Source organism: Suricata suricatta, chromosome 17, assembly GCF_006229205.1.
Source record: "Suricata suricatta isolate VVHF042 chromosome 17, meerkat_22Aug2017_6uvM2_HiC, whole genome shotgun sequence".
Lineage (NCBI taxonomy): Eukaryota > Metazoa > Chordata > Mammalia > Carnivora > Herpestidae > Suricata > Suricata suricatta.
Window position 1 is genome coordinate 44125224 of NC_043716.1, and position 16573 is coordinate 44141796.

A 16573-nucleotide genomic window follows, 5' to 3' on the forward strand; every position below is an offset into this window, starting at 1 on the left:
ATGAGATGGTAAGAAAATGGGCAGCTGCTCCCTGGGGCCTCATCAAGACCCACCTCTCCCTCAGCATGGACCCATTTCCTGCCCTGAAAGAATCACAAAACCATAGATATTTGAGCTGGAAGACTAATTCAGGTTTAACTACTCCAGATACCTTGTTGTTTATGGGAAAAGAGGCACAAAGCTGCAAAATATTCTTTCTACTGCCTAGATGTCTCCCATCCCACCAAGGCCCCCAGCCTGGGGCCTTGCTCTCATCCTGCCTTGCAGCCTCTGCCTCATGCTACTCCCTCACCCTCAGCCTGCCCAGAAGAGCCCAGGCTGAGGGGCAAGGAGACCCCTGGATCCTTGGCCTCCTCTCCCTGAGTCCAGACCTTCTCCAACTCCTCCTGCTGCTTTTTGAATTTCTCCAGCATCTGCTGAAACTCTTCTTCTTTCTCCTGATCCTCAGCCAGGGTGGCCTCGTTCTGCTCTGCATACGCCATGGCCACCACTGCCAGGATCAGATTGATGAGATAGAAGGAGCCCAGGAAAATGATGACCACGAAGAAGATCATGTAGGTCTTGCCAGCTGCTCGAAGGGTCTGGGAGGTGGGGGGAGATGGAGAGGGGGTATCACATGGCACCCTGCCAGGTTTCACCCATCACCCCTCTCCACATACCCATTGCCCACATAGGTAAATAGGGAGGGCTCTTCACAGAGCCTGGTGATTTGAGGACCTTGAGGCAGGGTATGGTCATCTCTGGCAGGCTAAGCCACATACTGGGGAGCTTCAAAATATATAATTGGGATCCAGACTTTCCTGGTCTCCTGGCTCAGAGATCCCTGAGGACCTGATAGACATCTTGAGATCAGAGAGCCAGGATTTCAAAAATATGCACATGAGCTTTGGGTCAGCTTGAATCCTACAGTTGCTACAATGTGTGGCGTCTAGTAAGAGCTCAACAAATAGTAGTTGCCATTATTATTATCACTAATGTCATCAGTGCTAGAAACATCATCAGTGACCAGAAGGCATTGTTGCCCTAGACTCAACCTGCCTGCCATGCAAACAGTAGAAGCTAAATAATTGTGTAAGGGCTGAGTTGAATTTCTAAGCTGTCCTACTGCTTCCGATGAGGCCTGGGGTTCTGTGCCAGGTCCAGATCTCAGTACTTAAGGCAAAACTGGTAAAGGAAGAAAAGGTTCGGATGTGGGCGGGTCCCCAGGGTCAGAGGGCTCCCAGAACCTGTGTGTAGGGGCCCTGAGGGGGTCTCATGGAGGAGGTGGCCTTGCTATGGGTCCTGCCAAGCCCTGAGAAGGTTGTAGGGATGGGGAGGTGGCCGTAGAGCTGGGAGGCAGGGTGGGGGCAGTTGTACCAGCTGGAAGAGGTTCTCCCAATAATCCTGTGTCATGAGGCGGAAGAGAGCCAGGAAGGCCCAGCTGAAGGTGTCATAGCTGGTGTAGCCATAGTTGGGGTTCCGCCCAGCCTTGATACACTCGTAACCCTCGGGGCAGTGCCTGGGGACAAAATGGGGTGCTGGCTTTAGGGAGGGAAAAGAATACCAGCTGAAGGACAGATGGGGGAGCCCAAGGAGAAAAAATCCTATAGTTCTGTGTCCCCAAAATAGGGAAATGTTTCATTCATGTCCATGGGTTTTCTTACGTTCCCACCCACCCTCACGTTCTTGTCCCTAATCAGCTCCCATCTTCCAACACCCCTGGACAGCTTTTCCCACCCCCCAGGATCACTCACCCAGCATCACTGCTGTTCCCACAAAGCAGGGCGTCACTGGCTCCCTCCAGGAAATAGAAGTTCCCTTTGGGAGTTAGAGGCCACAAAGGAAACATGTCACCCACATGGACATATTGTGGATACATGCAACTATTGCGCACCTGTGGACACATCTGTGTGGACCACGTACACCCAATGGATGCTCTCTGGGTGCCCTTCCCCCTCCTTTAAGGTCTCTGAGGAGATGCAGTACAGGGAGCTGGGCCGAAAGCAGAGTCAGCTCAGCGCCTGCCGTGGTGGTTGGGCAGTTGGGATGCAGCAAGGGCACAGAGAGGCGGCAGGATCCTACACGCAATGTGCATGCCAGGGGCTACCACATACCTGTGCAGGACCCCTGGATGAGGGGTGATCCAGTGGAGGGGGGCAGATTGAAGAAGGGGTACCTTTCTCTAATTTGCTAGAAGGCATGTGTGGACTGTCACTGGTGAGACTGTGCGGCTAGTGCGTGTGTGCCGGTGAAGTATGGGAAGAGAAGAGGGAGCGTCTGGGTGCCTGGTGGTGGCCCCACCAGGGGACCAGCACGTAGTGTTAGGAGGAAAGCCAGGAATGTGTAGGTCAGGGAATAGGGACTCTAGGCCGCTGCTTTCATAGCAAAAGCTTTAGGATTTTCAAAGCAGTTGGGCATTTACTGTCACGCTCACCCTTAGAGAAGGGTATTGCTGTCTCCGTTTTATATGTGAGGGTTCTGAGGGTTAGGGACACCGAGTGACTTATCAGCGGACACCCACGCTGGTAAGTGATGGACTTAGGCTCAGGTCCCCCCTGCTGCTTATCTCACAAGAGGCTGCCGTGGGGGCTGGGACAGACGCCACTGGCCTCCCTGCCCTGCATTCTTACCTTCATCACTGATGTACGCATCCCAGTCAAAGGTGTAGTTGCTGGCCCAGCTCTCGTGGCCGAGCCACGTCTCATTGCCGGTCCACGTCTCATTACCATACCACGTCTCATTACCATACCACGTCTCATTGCCGTACCACGTGGTGTTGGTGTCGTTGAAGGGCGGGGGCCAGCGCACGCACTTCTGCCGCAGGTTTCCCATGAAGAGCTGGAGCCCCACCAGGGCGAACACACTCAGGCAGAAGACGGTGAGGATCATCACGTCCGACAGCTTTTTCACCGACTGGATCAGGGCCCCCACGATCGTCTTCAGCCCTGACCATAGGAGGAGGGTAAGAGTAGGGGGTGGGCGGGGTGATAACTCACTCCCCATCCCCTCAAGCCTCTGCCCACTGCATCTCTCCTTCAAGGCTTGACGTAGTAGGGGCACCACTTCCCTGAGGGCTTCCCAAATTAGCTCCGCCCTTCTCGGATCACATCCTTGATACGGAGCCTTTGAATGGCCACAGAGCCTCAGCCACCAGAAGAATGCACTTTATGTAAGGACTTTCCAGGCTGTTGCCTGACTCCTAGAGCAATGCACTGGCGCACAGTGGGGTTGCATAAATGTCACCAGGTCAACACTCCCAAAGTGTGCTCTACATAACCCCGATTTCCCAAGCTATGCCCTTAAAAGAAGGGGCTCAATCATGTTTGCGAAGGGCTCAGCTCTAGATTCTGCCCTTGGAGAGTCACTGTAAATTATCCTATCGAAGGCTCTGACAAGTCCTACAGAAACAAGCAAAAACTTAAATACCACGTTTCCTCAACTTGACAATAGAACCCCTTTTCCTTTTTCATTTTTTAAAAATGTTTGTATATTTTTGAGAAAATGACCAAGAGTGAGCAGGAAGGGGCAGAGAGAGAGAGAGAGAGAGAGCGAGGGAAACAAAAAACCTGAAGGAGGCTCTGTGCTGAAAGCAGAGAGCACGATGTGGGGTTCAGACTGCAACCTGTGAGATCATGACCTGAGCCAAAGTCGGACTCTTAACTGATGGAGCCACGCAGGCGTCCCAGAACCCCTTTCCTTATAATGCCCGTTAACATCCAAGGAACCGCAGAGTTCACTCTGAGAAGCTCCAGACTGAGTTGGGATATTATTGCAGCCTGCCCCTTTGGACAAGGGCATGAAACGTCCTACAGAATCCCGGGGACAGATTCCCATTATTTGTGGAAAGGCCATAACTTCTTTGGGCCTAATCAAAGTGTCCTTTTCTTAACCTGATGTGGAAAACAGGTGCTCAACGGCCCGCTTATCAAAACCCTCCGAGCTCTGAGGATGCTGGAAGGAACAGTATGATGGCTTCACTGGGTGGCCAGCCAGCGGCACAGCCTTTGGAAAGCACTTCCCCTCAGGGTCTCACCTTCCTGAGCCATGGCTTGAGGGCGTTGGACTGGGGGAGAACCACCGTACTCCCCAGCTTTCAGACCTAATCCTTCCTCCCAGGATCCGTTTTCCCTCACTTTTCAGACCATCTTTATCTCCATCAGTGAACCTTGTCCAGTTCCTCCATTTCCTTTCTGAGGATCTGAGTGATCTGGATTTGACTTGTTTCATGCCTCTTGATGCATCACTTTGGAACTGCCCTGGTCTGGTTGCTCAGTGGGTATGGGGCGTGTCCCTTATCGAGCCCTCAGGGCTGGGACTCCCCATCACTGGTTCCCTTAGGCTCTCTGCTTATTTTATTTAACACACACCCTGCGCATGTTTAATCCTCCTAACAACCCAATGAGTGGTACCATTGTTATCTGTATTTTACAGAGAAGGAAACTGAGGCATAGTCAGGTGAAACCACTTGCCTAAAGTCCGGGTTAGCTAGTGGTGGAGGTGAGAATTGAGCTCAGACAGTCTGGCTCAGCGTCTGTGCTGGTTCCTCTCAAGCGCCCAGCCTCCAGCCTCCAGCCCCTTCTTGTCCCTGGCAGTGCCCCCAGCCCCATGTCCAGGTTTTGGTGTGAGTGTGTTATGACGCTGGGTCAGGCTCCTGGAGCTGAGTGTCAGGATCCAGGCCTGGGCATAGGGGCGGGACTGCTGGCCCAGGCAGGGGGTCCCCGCACCTCCCCAGTACCTGGGATGACCGTGATGGTTTTCAGGGCCCGCAGCACCCGGAAGGTTCTCAGGGCTGAGATATTGCCCAAGTCCACAAACTCTGTCAGGTACCTGGGCAGGGGGGATGAGGTGAAGGCTGTGTCAGAGTGAGGAGCGGCTGTTAGGGCAGAAATCACAGCTTCTCCAGGCCCAGCATGAGGATTCCCAAGGAATCCTTGTGGTTGGGTTACCACAGGGGTTGGGGGAAGGGCGAGGTCAGACACCACAAGGGTCCTATTGGGGCCCACGAGTTGGGAAAGACAGTGCAAGAGCTTTGCTGGGCAACAGTAGCCTAGCTGACCCAGGGCTTGAGGGCCTGTGGGACTGGGCCCACGGCTGCCATGTGGACTGCACATGCACTGGGAGAGCTTCCAAGCCAGACCCCAGAAATGGCAGCTCCTGGAATCGGACAGCTCACTACACATTGCCCGTGACCCCCACAGTTCACCCCTCCCAGAGGGTCAGCCCACTCAGCTGCCCTCTTTGAAGCCTGGCCCCCTCCCCTCCCCCTCCTCAGCCTCGGAACGCCCTCTGGGCCCCGCTCACGCCATCATGATGACACTGAAGTCCAGCCAGTTCCAGGGGTCCCGGAGGAATGTGAAGCCGTCAATGCAGAAGCCGCGGGCCAGCATCTTGATGAGGGACTCGAAGGTATAGATCCCGGTGAATGTGTACCTGGTGGGGAGAGGGCGGCCAGGGCCAGGTGTGGCAATGACGGACCTCCCAGGGGGAGGTCACAAAAATGAAATACGCCACCCAGGGGGTTGAGGATATTGGTCAGACTGACAGTGTGTGCCATCCCGCGGTGGGGCTTACGCTGTTGATGGGGGTGACAGTTACTGTGTGTGTCTTCCTGGAAGACAAGAGCAGTATCCTCACAGTACAGCCCCCTGGGGTGGGCTGTGTCCCAAGCCTGGGGTTGGGTGGGGGGGGTGCTCTGAGGAGGGGCAGACTTACTCCACATGCTTGGACCAGGAAGGCGGGTCACTCATGGTCATGAACACACAGTTGGTCAGGATGGTGATCATGATGAACATGCTGAACAGCGTCAGGCGGAGGGTCAAGGAAAGTGAGGGAGCAGGTGGGGAGGGGAGGTGCACAGAGGGTCTCCTCACCCGCGGCACCCGGCTTTGCCTGCCCCCAGCCCCTCGCTGCTCCTACACTGCTCCACTTGGGTAGGATATGAATGAATGAGCACCTTGATGGCGCAGCGTCTGACGAGGCTGAAGGGGCTCAGCATGTAGAGAGCGGGCGTAGCAGAGAAGCGGAAGATGGCCTTGCCCTTGTTCAGCACGATGAAGGTCTGAGGCAGAGAGAGAGCTGTGGGCTCTATGGACAGGCAGACAGATGGATGAGGGACAGACAGTAGAGGGAACCCTCCTAGGCCCAGACCTTCTTGTCGCTGTAGTAGGGGTCCAGGTCCTCCAGGGGGATGCCGATGACCTCCGGTGGGGGGTCCCCATAAATAAGGGGCAGGTTTTTGCCAGCCTCTAGGTCACTGCGTGGCTTCCTTTCAGGCTCCTCAATCTCCATCTGCTTGTTCCGCTGCTGCCGGGCCTCCTCCTCCATTGCCCGGCGTTCTATGGCTGCCAGGGACTCCCGGGTGAAGGGGCGCAGGCTCTCAGGGCCCAGAGGCACCAGATTGGGCAGAGATGTGCTGGCCATCCTTGCATCCTGGGCTCAGTGGCCAGGAGGGTGGCAGGTAGCTGGGAAAGCTGCTGCACACAGCCCCCTGGGCACTGGGCAGCTACCCTGCCCTGGCCTGCTGTCCGCTACTCACCTCCTGCCTGCCCCAGGGGCCAGGCCGGAGAGGTCGGCACGCAAGCCTCGTCCGGACGGGGAGATGTGCCTGCAAGGCCTGGGTGCTGCTGCCACACAAGTGCTGGATGTAAGCACATCACCCCCAGCCCTGCCCCACGCTCTCCCCAGCAGGGGGTTGGCTGCCCTCAGGATGGACAGCAGGCCAACCTCTTCGATCTTGAGGACTTGGGGGCAATGCCCCAGTGCCCTCAAACACCTCCTGGGTCCACGCTCCGGAACTGGGTGGCTTCAGCCTATGGGGACAAAGAAAACCACAGCTGGCCATGCTTATGAGTGGCCTCTATCCTGCAGGGAGGTGGAAAGGAGTCAGATGTGAATGTGCAGGTGGGCCCAGAGGATGCACCAAGATGAAGGGCCTGGTTGGGAGCAGCCTAAAGCAGGAATGGCAAATGAATTTCATCTTGAGGGCTGACCTGGATCAGCTGCTATTGGCTGCCTGGAGATGCGGGCAGATACCATCGAGCTTGCGGCCAGACTTGGTGCAAAAAGACTGCTGTGATTGATTAGTGATGTCTGCCAGGGCACGAGAAAGGAGAATGTAGGGAATCTGCCTGTGTTTGCCATTCCTGGCGGGAAGGGGAAAGAAAGATGTAGGGTGTGGGCTCCGCTGTCCTGAGGTCTGGGGGAGCATCATGCTGGGCTGGGAGAGGGAGGCAGGAAGGGATCCCAGCTCTGCAGTGGGCTCCACCAGCCCCCTCCCACGGAACGTGCAGGATCTAAGCCATGGGCAAGCAGGGGGCTAGGACAGGATGATGCAAGGTGTGTGCGTGGGGCCACATCAGGAGAGCCTGCAGATACTAACGTGGAAGAGAACGACACAAAGGAGAGGTCATGGGGACAAAGTCAAGGACAGTTTCAATGGTGGGGGCAGGGTTAGAGCTGCCAGGGACTATTTTTGGCTGGTGGTCCCTGTATGGACCGGGTGGATGAAGGGACACCCATCCGGAGCTTTAGATGCCTGTGGAAACTGTGGGCACTGTCCTTTGGTCTCTCCAGCCAGCCCCGCTGCTGCCCAGCCTTCCTGAGCCCAGTCTCTGTGGAAGGGAGGTGGTAGGCCACTTATCCCAAAGGCCCTGGGGAATGACCTGTGTCCAAAGGCAGGCACATGGAGACCTCTGCAGTCCAGTCACACAAACCATGCAAGGTCTGCACAGATAGACACCCCAGAGCCACCTCTCTACCAAAAGGGCTTGGATAGACCCCGCCAGGGACACGCAATGCTACACTGGAGGGCAGCCCCTTTCAGAGGGCACAGAGGCCGGCGAGGTGCCCCTGCTCTGGCCGGCACGGCACTTCCTCAGGCTTGGTCAACAGGTGGGGAGGGCGGCCCAGGGAGAGGCCAGAGCCATTGGGCAGAGCCAGCCACGCCCCCATGCCTGGCTGCCCAGCTGCTCCCTACCATCACCCGGGAGTCGTGTTTCCACGGGGATGACTCTGCTCATCCCTCCTGACCCCGTCCCTCAGCTGCTCATTGGCCCCATCATGTGCATGGGGGTGCGTGTGTGAGCACACACACACACACACACACACACACACACACACACACTATAATACCCTACCACTGGCCACACACCTTCCCGCCTTCAGCCCATCACTGCCCCACAGACACACCCACACAGAAGACACTGACCTACCTACCACCTGGCCTTGGAGAGAGACCCCCAGCTGCTGGGCTCCCTCCCAGTTCATAGGCTGTGCCTGGCAACAATCCTCTGGCCTGATGCTGTCCACTCTGTCCTTCACGGGGGCCCAAGCGGGACAACAGAGAACCAGAGACAGTCTGGCCCCACCCCAGCATTCGTGGAAACTACGCTCACTGGAGTCCCTGGAGGCCCCCAGAGGACAGACCCAGCAGTGTTTCCTAAGCTCTCCCTCCTGGTCCCCCTCAGGCACCTCACACTGCCACCTGGCCTATGCCTCTGGCCACTCTATCTACCTCAGCTCTGTGAGCTCCTCCTTCCTGCTTCTGGAAAACACTGCTTCTCCAAGGCCTGGTCTGCAGCCCTGTTTCTGTTTTTACAGCACGGACCTCTCCCTGTTGTGTCCTTCCCTGACCTGGGGAGGGGGAGGGGGTAGCCACCACCCACCTCCTTTCTATGGTCACGATGGCTTTGCAGCCTCTGCTCCCACTTCCTTGATGGCCCCAGACCTGTCAAGTCAGAGCTTTGTGCATTCAGAGCCTTCAAATCCCTAAGATAAATGGTAATTCGTGCCCTGCCTGTGGGTGGGACTGTCTGTTGGTGTCTGTCTCCCACACCAGACTCCTCACAGCCTGGGGGTTGGGTGCCTGGCACATTGGCACAGGTCTGTTTAAGGACTGCTGCCTGGTCCCTGCCTCTCTTCCCTCACCTGGGCTCAACCCTGGACTCCAGACCCCTAGATGGCACCATCAGCCTGGCACCTCCCCCTGTTGATCCCAGCAGTCCCAGACGGACTCCTCATCTCTCCCTTCACAATCTGCACCCCTGCCCTCTTCACCAGCCCTGAAGCCGCTTCACATCTGGATGTCTTCTGTGAGGGCGAAAGTGCCCTCTTTGGCTAGGCCAGTTGAGCCACAGGTTTGGTTGGTGGTATACCTGCTCCATTCCCAGGCCCAGCACCCACGAGGCTCTCCATCTGCCAGGCTGGTGCTGCTCGGCACCCCTCACCTGCCTCCCTACTTCCCACTGGGCTCCCCAGCAGTCCACCGTCCACACCTCTAAGACCACAAATCTGATCAAACCTGCTTTCTCCTTCAGTGGCTTCTCACCACCTAGTAGCGTGTCCACCCCCCTCCACCCGGCTCCCCAGGCTCGCCACGATCCAACCCCTACGTCACCTCTCCCCCTGCCCCACACACACCCATCCTCTGGCCAGGCTACCTCCATCCTCACAACCTGGCCACGCTGTTTCACACCCATCCCCATGCCTTTGTTTATAGTCTGCTTGCCTCCTGGAACACTCCTTCTTTTTGTCACCCCAGAGAACTTACTTTCTAGACTCAACCTACATGAGAACCACCGCCCCTGGGAAGCCTTCCCTGGGCACCCTGGCTGAATGGATTGCTTCTTTGTGCCATCAAAGTGCCTGATGTGGAACAAAAAGGTTATTGAATGAGTGAGTGAGTGAGTGAGTGAGTGAATGAGTGAATGAATGAATTAGAGGAACCCTCCACTTTTGCTCCTTTCTCCTGTAAGCACACCCTGTACCTAAATCATGACCACATGACAGAGACCACATCTTCTCTGACATCCCCTACCCCACCTCCTTCCTCAGCTCAAGCTCAGGTGCAAGTGCCCATTGTCACTGTGATCCTTGGGCTGCTTTCTGCCTTCACGCATTTTCTCCCTCTCCGACAGAGCCCTCTGACATCGCTTTCCTATGTGTCCAGTCTCAGTGACAAGAGCCATCCTTCTAATCCCTCCTCAAAAATACCCTCAACTCAGGCCTTCTCTCTCCTTCTATCCCACTCACCTGGGAAAACCTCAGCCCCCCTGTCCCAGCCGTGCTGTTTCTGAGTCAGTCCCCGGGCAGCTGGATGTCGCTGGAGCGAAGGTGAGGCCTGCCTGGGTTCACAGGTGACTTCGTGGTTACAAACTCTATCTTTGCCCTCAATTCTGCGCTGGGGAGTGCAGGTTTCCCTGGGCTCACCTCACTTTTCCACTTAAAATAAAACTTTTTAATGTTTATTTTTGAGAGAGACAGAGTGAGCAGAGGAGGGACAGAGAAGGAAGGAGACACACAATCTGAAGCAGGCTCTGAGCTGTCAGCACGGAGCCCAACTCAGGGCTCGAACCCACGAACCGTGAGATCATGATCGGAGCTGATTTTGGCCGCTTACCCAACTGAGCCACCCAGGCGCCCCTCACTTTTCCACTTTTTGAGAAAAGTTTCCGTGCCTTCTTTTCTTTCCTCAAATCCCTCCCTCTACCCCCCTACCCCCATGATGCTCTCAGCTGGTGACTTTGCCTCAGGTTTCAAGGAGAACATAGCATCGCATACCATCTAACTGACAAAACCATCTTCACGCTCCGCCCCTTGCCTCCACCAGGCTGCTAAAATGGAATAAGAATCACCAAAGGCCAGGCTTCCCACATGGGCTCAGCCCTGACCCCTCTTGCCTTCCCAAGGAAGCTACTGTCTAGCTACCTTCTCTCTACCACTGTCAAGTTCTTCCTGGCTATGACCAGGCTCTCCCATCTTAAAAATAATGGCAGTGGTGACAAAAGCTCTCCCAGCCTCATACCCCTTCATCTATTGCCCTATTTTCCTGTTTCCTTTAATGGAGAAGCTTCTTAGAAAGTGTCTACACCAGCTGTCTTTACTTCCTTACCTTTTGTTTGCTCTCCAACCCATTCCAACCTGGCTTCCATTTACCCCACTCAACTGAAATGGCTTTTGTCAAGTCACTAGCACCCTCTCTGCTGCCAAGTCTGCTGAACACTTTTCTGTCTTCACCTCCCTCAACCTCTCAGAAGCATTCAACCTAGTTGGCTGCAGCCCCCTTCAGGAAAGCCTCTATTCGCTCAGCCTCCATGAGAACATATCCATGGTTTCCCTCCTACCTCTCTGGCCACTCCTCAATTTCTTTGCTTGTTCCTCTTCCTCTCTTCAATCTCTAAAGTTTCTCAGGGCTCAGTCTGGGGCTGGATGGCATCATTCTTAGAACTGTAAATAGTGTTACAGGAATATCATAACATCTCCTTTGAAGTCCAGACTGATATATTCAACTACCCACTGAACCACTCTATGTGGATAGCTAACAGGCATCCCAACCTATGGTATCTGGAATGAAACATTTGCCATCTCCGAAGCCTGTTCCAACTCACAGGCTTCCTCAACCCAGAAAACATCCATCCATCCATCTGGTTCCCTAGTCAAGTATCAGGGTGCCACCTTGAATGCTCTTTTCCCCCTCCCTTCTACATCCAGCCCATCCAAGGTTCCATTAATCCCATCTCCAAAATATACACGTCCTCCACCTTTCCCCCTTGGACCATATCACAGTAGTCTCTTGCAATAACTTGTTTCCTGATAACGGCTCTTGCTCTGCCCCCCTGAAAACCTGTTCCACAGAGCAGTTAGTAATCTTTTAAAAATAAGAAACTAATCACGTTGTGTCTCCTGCTTAAATTTCTCCAGCAACTTCCTGTTGTGTTTAGAACAAAACCTAAATGTTTTATGGTGGCTTATAAGGCCCTGGAGATCCAGCCCCCGACCACTTCTCCACCCTGTCTCCTAATTCCTCCCTGCTCTCTCTGACCCAGTCCTACTGGCCCCTTTCCAGCTCCTGGACCACTGGGCTTGTTCTTGCCTTTCGCCTTTACCCCAGCCCTGTGCTCCCCTCCCTCCTCACATGGCTCTTTCCATCTTACTGCCTCACTGTGCACCTCCCCCCAAGTCTAGGCTCAAATGTCTCTTCTTCAAGTGACTTTCTCCTTCTTTTCTCTCTGTCACGGTCCCCTGTATATTCCTTGACATCATTTGTCATAATTGGTGATTACTTAAACAAGTAACTTGCCTAATTTACTTGTCTAGACTGAAATGCCAAGAGGACAGGAGCTGTCTAGCTCACCATACCCAGCCCCGGAATTGGGCACAGAGTAGGCACTCAATACATGTTTGCTGAAAGAATGAATGGATGAAAACTTGGATACAGGGATAAAATGGATTCTGATAGTTTTCACTCATTTATTTATTTATCCATCTATCCACCCACCCATCCATCCAGTTAATAAGCTGGAAGCTAAGCTAGCCCTGAACAGCACTCAGAGATGCACCAGTAGGGCATCTTGCTTTCTGAGGACTGTTGGTTAGGGGAAAGGGGACATGGGTACATGTAACTATCCCATCCCAAGATGGCACAGAGGACTGGAGGGGAGTAGTACTCCAGGGAGAGGGAGCAGCCAGGGCAAAGACAGAAGCAGGACACAGGGAGATGCATTTGTGTCAGTCTTTGTGGGGGCACAGAACCTATTCAGGGATTTGGGGGAGGTAGGTTGGGCAGCTGGCTGGCTACAGCAGGCCTGGGAGTCGGGACTTTATCCTGCAACCTTGGAAAGCCCCTCACAGGGGCAGTGCGCCCACCCTTTCCATATGTCTAGAGCAGACAGGGCAAGCTGTGTTGTTTGCAGTGGACACCAGTGGAGGAATGAAAGGGTTTCTGGGAAGTGTGCACAGGGACTTCCTGGCAGGGACAAGCACAACAATGCCCCACAGCATGGGTTGGGGGCCATGCTGGTACATCTCCACGTGGCTCTTCCAGCTACAACCTGCAGTAAAGGGGCCAACGTGACAGCTTGAACCTTCCTTCCAACAGCCAGAGATTGGACTCTGGTCTCCACTCCAGTCTGTTCCTGAGATGTGGCAGCTGAGGGCCTTCTGGGACCTCTACACAACCTCTTCCCACTGAATTTGAGAACCTTGGAATTGCAAGGGCCTAAGAGATCAAGGAGTCCATCTCCCTCATTTTACAGATGGGAACCTGAGGCCCAGAGAGGAGCAGCAATTCCCCTTCCCCAGGTCATGCATTTATTCATTCAACAAACATTTCTTGAGCATCTGCTCTGTGCCGGGCTCTGTTCTAGGAGCCAGAATATAACAGTGGCAAACTCCCTGTCCTCACTGAGCTTGCATTCCGGAGGGAGGAGGCAGATAACAAATAGGGAAGCAAATAAGATAATTTTAGAGAGTGATAAATGAGAGGCCATGCCAAGAATAAAACCCAGTTCCCTGAGCGCCAGGGCTAGAGCCCATTTAGTAAGTGAGAAGCCCCAACAGAACCTGCACTGAAACGGAAGTTTGGGCGGAAGTGGTGAGTGAAGTCAGGCCATCTTGGGGGCTTGGAGATGGGGAGCAGACAGGGATGAGGGTGGGGGAAGAAGGATCAGGATTCGGGAGCCAGGCCGGGGCCAGCTGTCCACAGGCAGGGAGCCGAGAGTAAGGACGCTGGAGGCCGAGGCCGCTCTTCCCTGGAGCAGGTCCAGTGCAGCATTGTCTTTGTCTGTGGGGCTGCCAGATTGAAACACCCAATTCCAGATATAGTCTGACCACAGAGAGAGAGGGCCTTTTCTCCCTGGCCTAGACACCCTTTGTATTCATTCATCCCAAGATGGCATTCGCTTATTTAGCAGCCTCCTTACAAGGTGGAATTTACAATCACTCCTGATCTTTTCCTCATGAGCTGGAGTCAGATTAGATCTTCCCCCATCCTATAAATTACGCAATTGGTTTTAAATCCAGGTGCACCCCAAACAAAATAATAGCAAGTCAAATCCAACAGTGTATAAAAAGAAGTATACACTACAACCAAGTGGGATTTATCCCAAGTATGCAAGCAAGTTCAACATTAGAAAATCAGTCGGGGCGCCTGGGTCGCTCGGTCAGTTGAGCATCCAATTTGGGTTCAGGTCATGATCTCACAGTTCATGAGTTTAAGCCCCACATCAGGCTTGCTGCTGTCAGCGAAGAGCCCGCTTCTGAGCCTCTGCCTCCCCCTCTCTCAAAAATAAACATAAAAAAGAAAAGAAAAGCAGTTAATGTAATCTATCACTTCAATAGGTTATGGAAGAAGAATCATATAATCATATCAAGAGATGCAGGAAAAGAATTTGACAAAATCCAACACCCATTCATGATTTTAAAAACAAAAAACAAAAAACAAACAAAACAGGAACAACTCAGCAACAGTGGAGAGTTTCCTTAACTTGATAAAGAACAATTATAAAAAAAACCCTACAGCTGGGGTGCCTGAGTGGCTCAGTCAGTTAAGTGTCTGACTTCAGGTCAGGTCATGATCTCACGGTTTGTGGGTTTGAGCCCCGTGTCGGGCTCTGTGCTGACAGCTTAGAGCCTGGAGTCTACTTCAGATTCTGTTTCTCCCTCTCTCTTTGCTCGTGCTCTGTCTGTTTCTCTCTCAAAAATAAAGAAACAAACAAACAAAAAAACACCCTACAGCTAACATGGTACTTAATGAGGAGACACTAGAAGCTTTCCATTAAGATCAGGAACAAGGCAAGGATGTTGCCTCTCACCACCTCTTTCCAAAATATATTGGAAGTCCTAGCTAATGCAATAAGACAAGAAAAGGAAATAAAAGATATGCTGATTACAAGTGAAGAAATAAAACAGTCTTTGTTCACAGATGACATGATTGCCTATGTACAAAATCCAAAAGAATTGAAAAAACAAACTGAAACTAATAATAATGTCAGGATGCAAAGTTAAAATAAATCCAAATGTAGGACGTTTCATCCTATAAATTATCCTTGTTCGTTACACCTCTTCACCTCTAGTCTTTTGTGAAAGCCTCTCAGATCTTGATTTTTCTTCTCTCAGTTCAACACTCTCACAGCTAGGTATCTATGATCCTGACTGTCCCAAACATAGCTCAGGATAGACACCCCCCCCCACCATATGCTTCTAGAACCTTCTCTCCTAGGATACCTATGCTTTCAAAGAGGGTCCTTCAAACATCCAGAAACCCACCTAATTGCATTCTCATTGCCTGAAATCCTCCGACAAGCATCAGCCATGCTGTACCATCCTAAGATATGAAAGCCACTGCGAGAAACTCTCCATATCAGCCTGAGAACGGATGTGAACTGCCCCTCACAGCCTTCCCTGTTGTCTCTAGGGTGCCTCCCTGTGGATGTGGAGATGGCAGGTGGCTTGCTGGCCTTGTTCAGGCCCTAGTCACCATGCCCCTTGCCAACCAACCATGCCTTTCATCTGCTGCAAAGCTGCAGTCCACGGTCAGGATGTTTTGTTTCTCTGGGGATTGGAAGCAAGACTACTTCAGAGCTGCATGCGGCCAGTGGAGACCCCTCCTTAAGCTCACCTGCAGTGGGGGTTCAGACTCAAAACTTTCTGGGAGATTGAAAAAGGTCTGACTTTTTCTATCCTGGCCAAAGACCGCACCAGGCATCTGGGTGGACTCCTTCCCAAATTCCTGCATTCCTATTGTGGCCCAGCTCCAAGAACACAGAACAGGTCCCCATGGCCCCTAGTTATAAATCTCATGTCACAGCTTTTTCTCAGCTGGGGGTGGGGACAGGAAAGGGGTAGCTGTGTTGTTTCTCTGCCAGCACTTAGGGCTGAGGTGTTGGCAGACCAGGGGCCTGGAGGAAGTCACCCCGGGTGCCCTCCCCTCCCGATTAACACTCTGCAGAGGAAAGCTGCTCCAAGAGGTCTTGGAGGGAGGCCTGGAGCCGGGAGCGGAAGCCTCCAGACACTCAGGAGCCCCGAGAGTTCCGGACACAATCAGGGTCACAGGAGGGTGTTCCTAGGCAAGGGGTGGGCTAATGAGGACTGCTCTTTCCATGTGGGGCTCTCTGGATCAACACATGCCCCCTCCTCCTCTAGGCACCCGATTCAACAGGCCTCATTATGTGTCTTCCGCAAGGGGTAAGAAAGCGGTGGCCACATTTATTTTGTGCTTTCTATATGCTAGGGTTTTTTTCCGGTTCAGGATATGTCAGCAGCCCCTCCCCCCACAATCAGATCCATTCTCTGCCAGTCCCCAACGGCTCTCAAAAAACATTGGTTCGTTTTCCACAACCTGCCTCCTCCTCCACTCAAACCTGACTCTTTTCCTTCATCCAGAGTGTATCTGGTTGGCTTGGGGCCCAATGAAATAAAAACCCACAAATGGGAAACAGATCCTCAAATGGGCTGTGTTTGGGTTTTGTGAACTGTGCCCCCTTCCTTCCCCCCCCCCCCGCCCCCACCAGCTCATCTTTCAGTGGCCATGGGCGCCTATTCTCCCTAGAAGCAAAGACCCAAGAGTGGGTTTCCCCTCGCATGATTGAGCCTTAAATCAAAGGAATTCATCTTAAGATGTAGAATTCCAACCTCGGTCAGCTTGGAGAAGAGTCTATTAGGAGGAAGGAGATTGGGTCCTCTGGCCCCCCAACTCTCAGCACCTTCACCAGGCATCCTAACATGCACAGGCCCACGAGGTGGAGGCTTAAGAATGATTTCTGGAGGAAAAGCAGGTATGCTTTGGGTATGTTCATTGGATGCTTCCTGAGTGCCAGGC

At 53.3% G+C, this 16573-nt stretch overlaps 1 protein-coding gene and 1 long non-coding RNA gene across 2 annotated transcripts in view; one reads left to right on the plus strand and one right to left on the minus strand.

Annotated features, from left to right (window-relative positions):
- Window positions 1-6399, minus strand: part of SCN4A (sodium voltage-gated channel alpha subunit 4) — a 25247-nt gene extending 18848 nt beyond the window's left edge. The window contains exons 1-9 of the mRNA XM_029928853.1: window positions 6127-6399; window positions 5919-6037; window positions 5692-5781; window positions 5281-5409; window positions 4715-4806; window positions 2610-2924; window positions 1734-1797; window positions 1357-1498; window positions 304-581 (exon numbers count right to left, since the gene is read on the minus strand). Of these exons, the coding sequence (XP_029784713.1) occupies window positions 304-581; window positions 1357-1498; window positions 1734-1797; window positions 2610-2924; window positions 4715-4806; window positions 5281-5409; window positions 5692-5781; window positions 5919-6037; window positions 6127-6399 (1502 nt within the window). The remainder of the gene's footprint in view (window positions 1-303; window positions 582-1356; window positions 1499-1733; window positions 1798-2609; window positions 2925-4714; window positions 4807-5280; window positions 5410-5691; window positions 5782-5918; window positions 6038-6126) is intronic.
- LOC115282709 lies at window positions 2640-16202 on the plus strand. The gene is made up of 3 exons (XR_003904725.1): window positions 2640-2941; window positions 5252-5385; window positions 15170-16202. It is a non-coding gene; the product is annotated as an uncharacterized LOC115282709 (long non-coding RNA).
- Window positions 16203-16573: the final 371 nt, after the last annotated feature.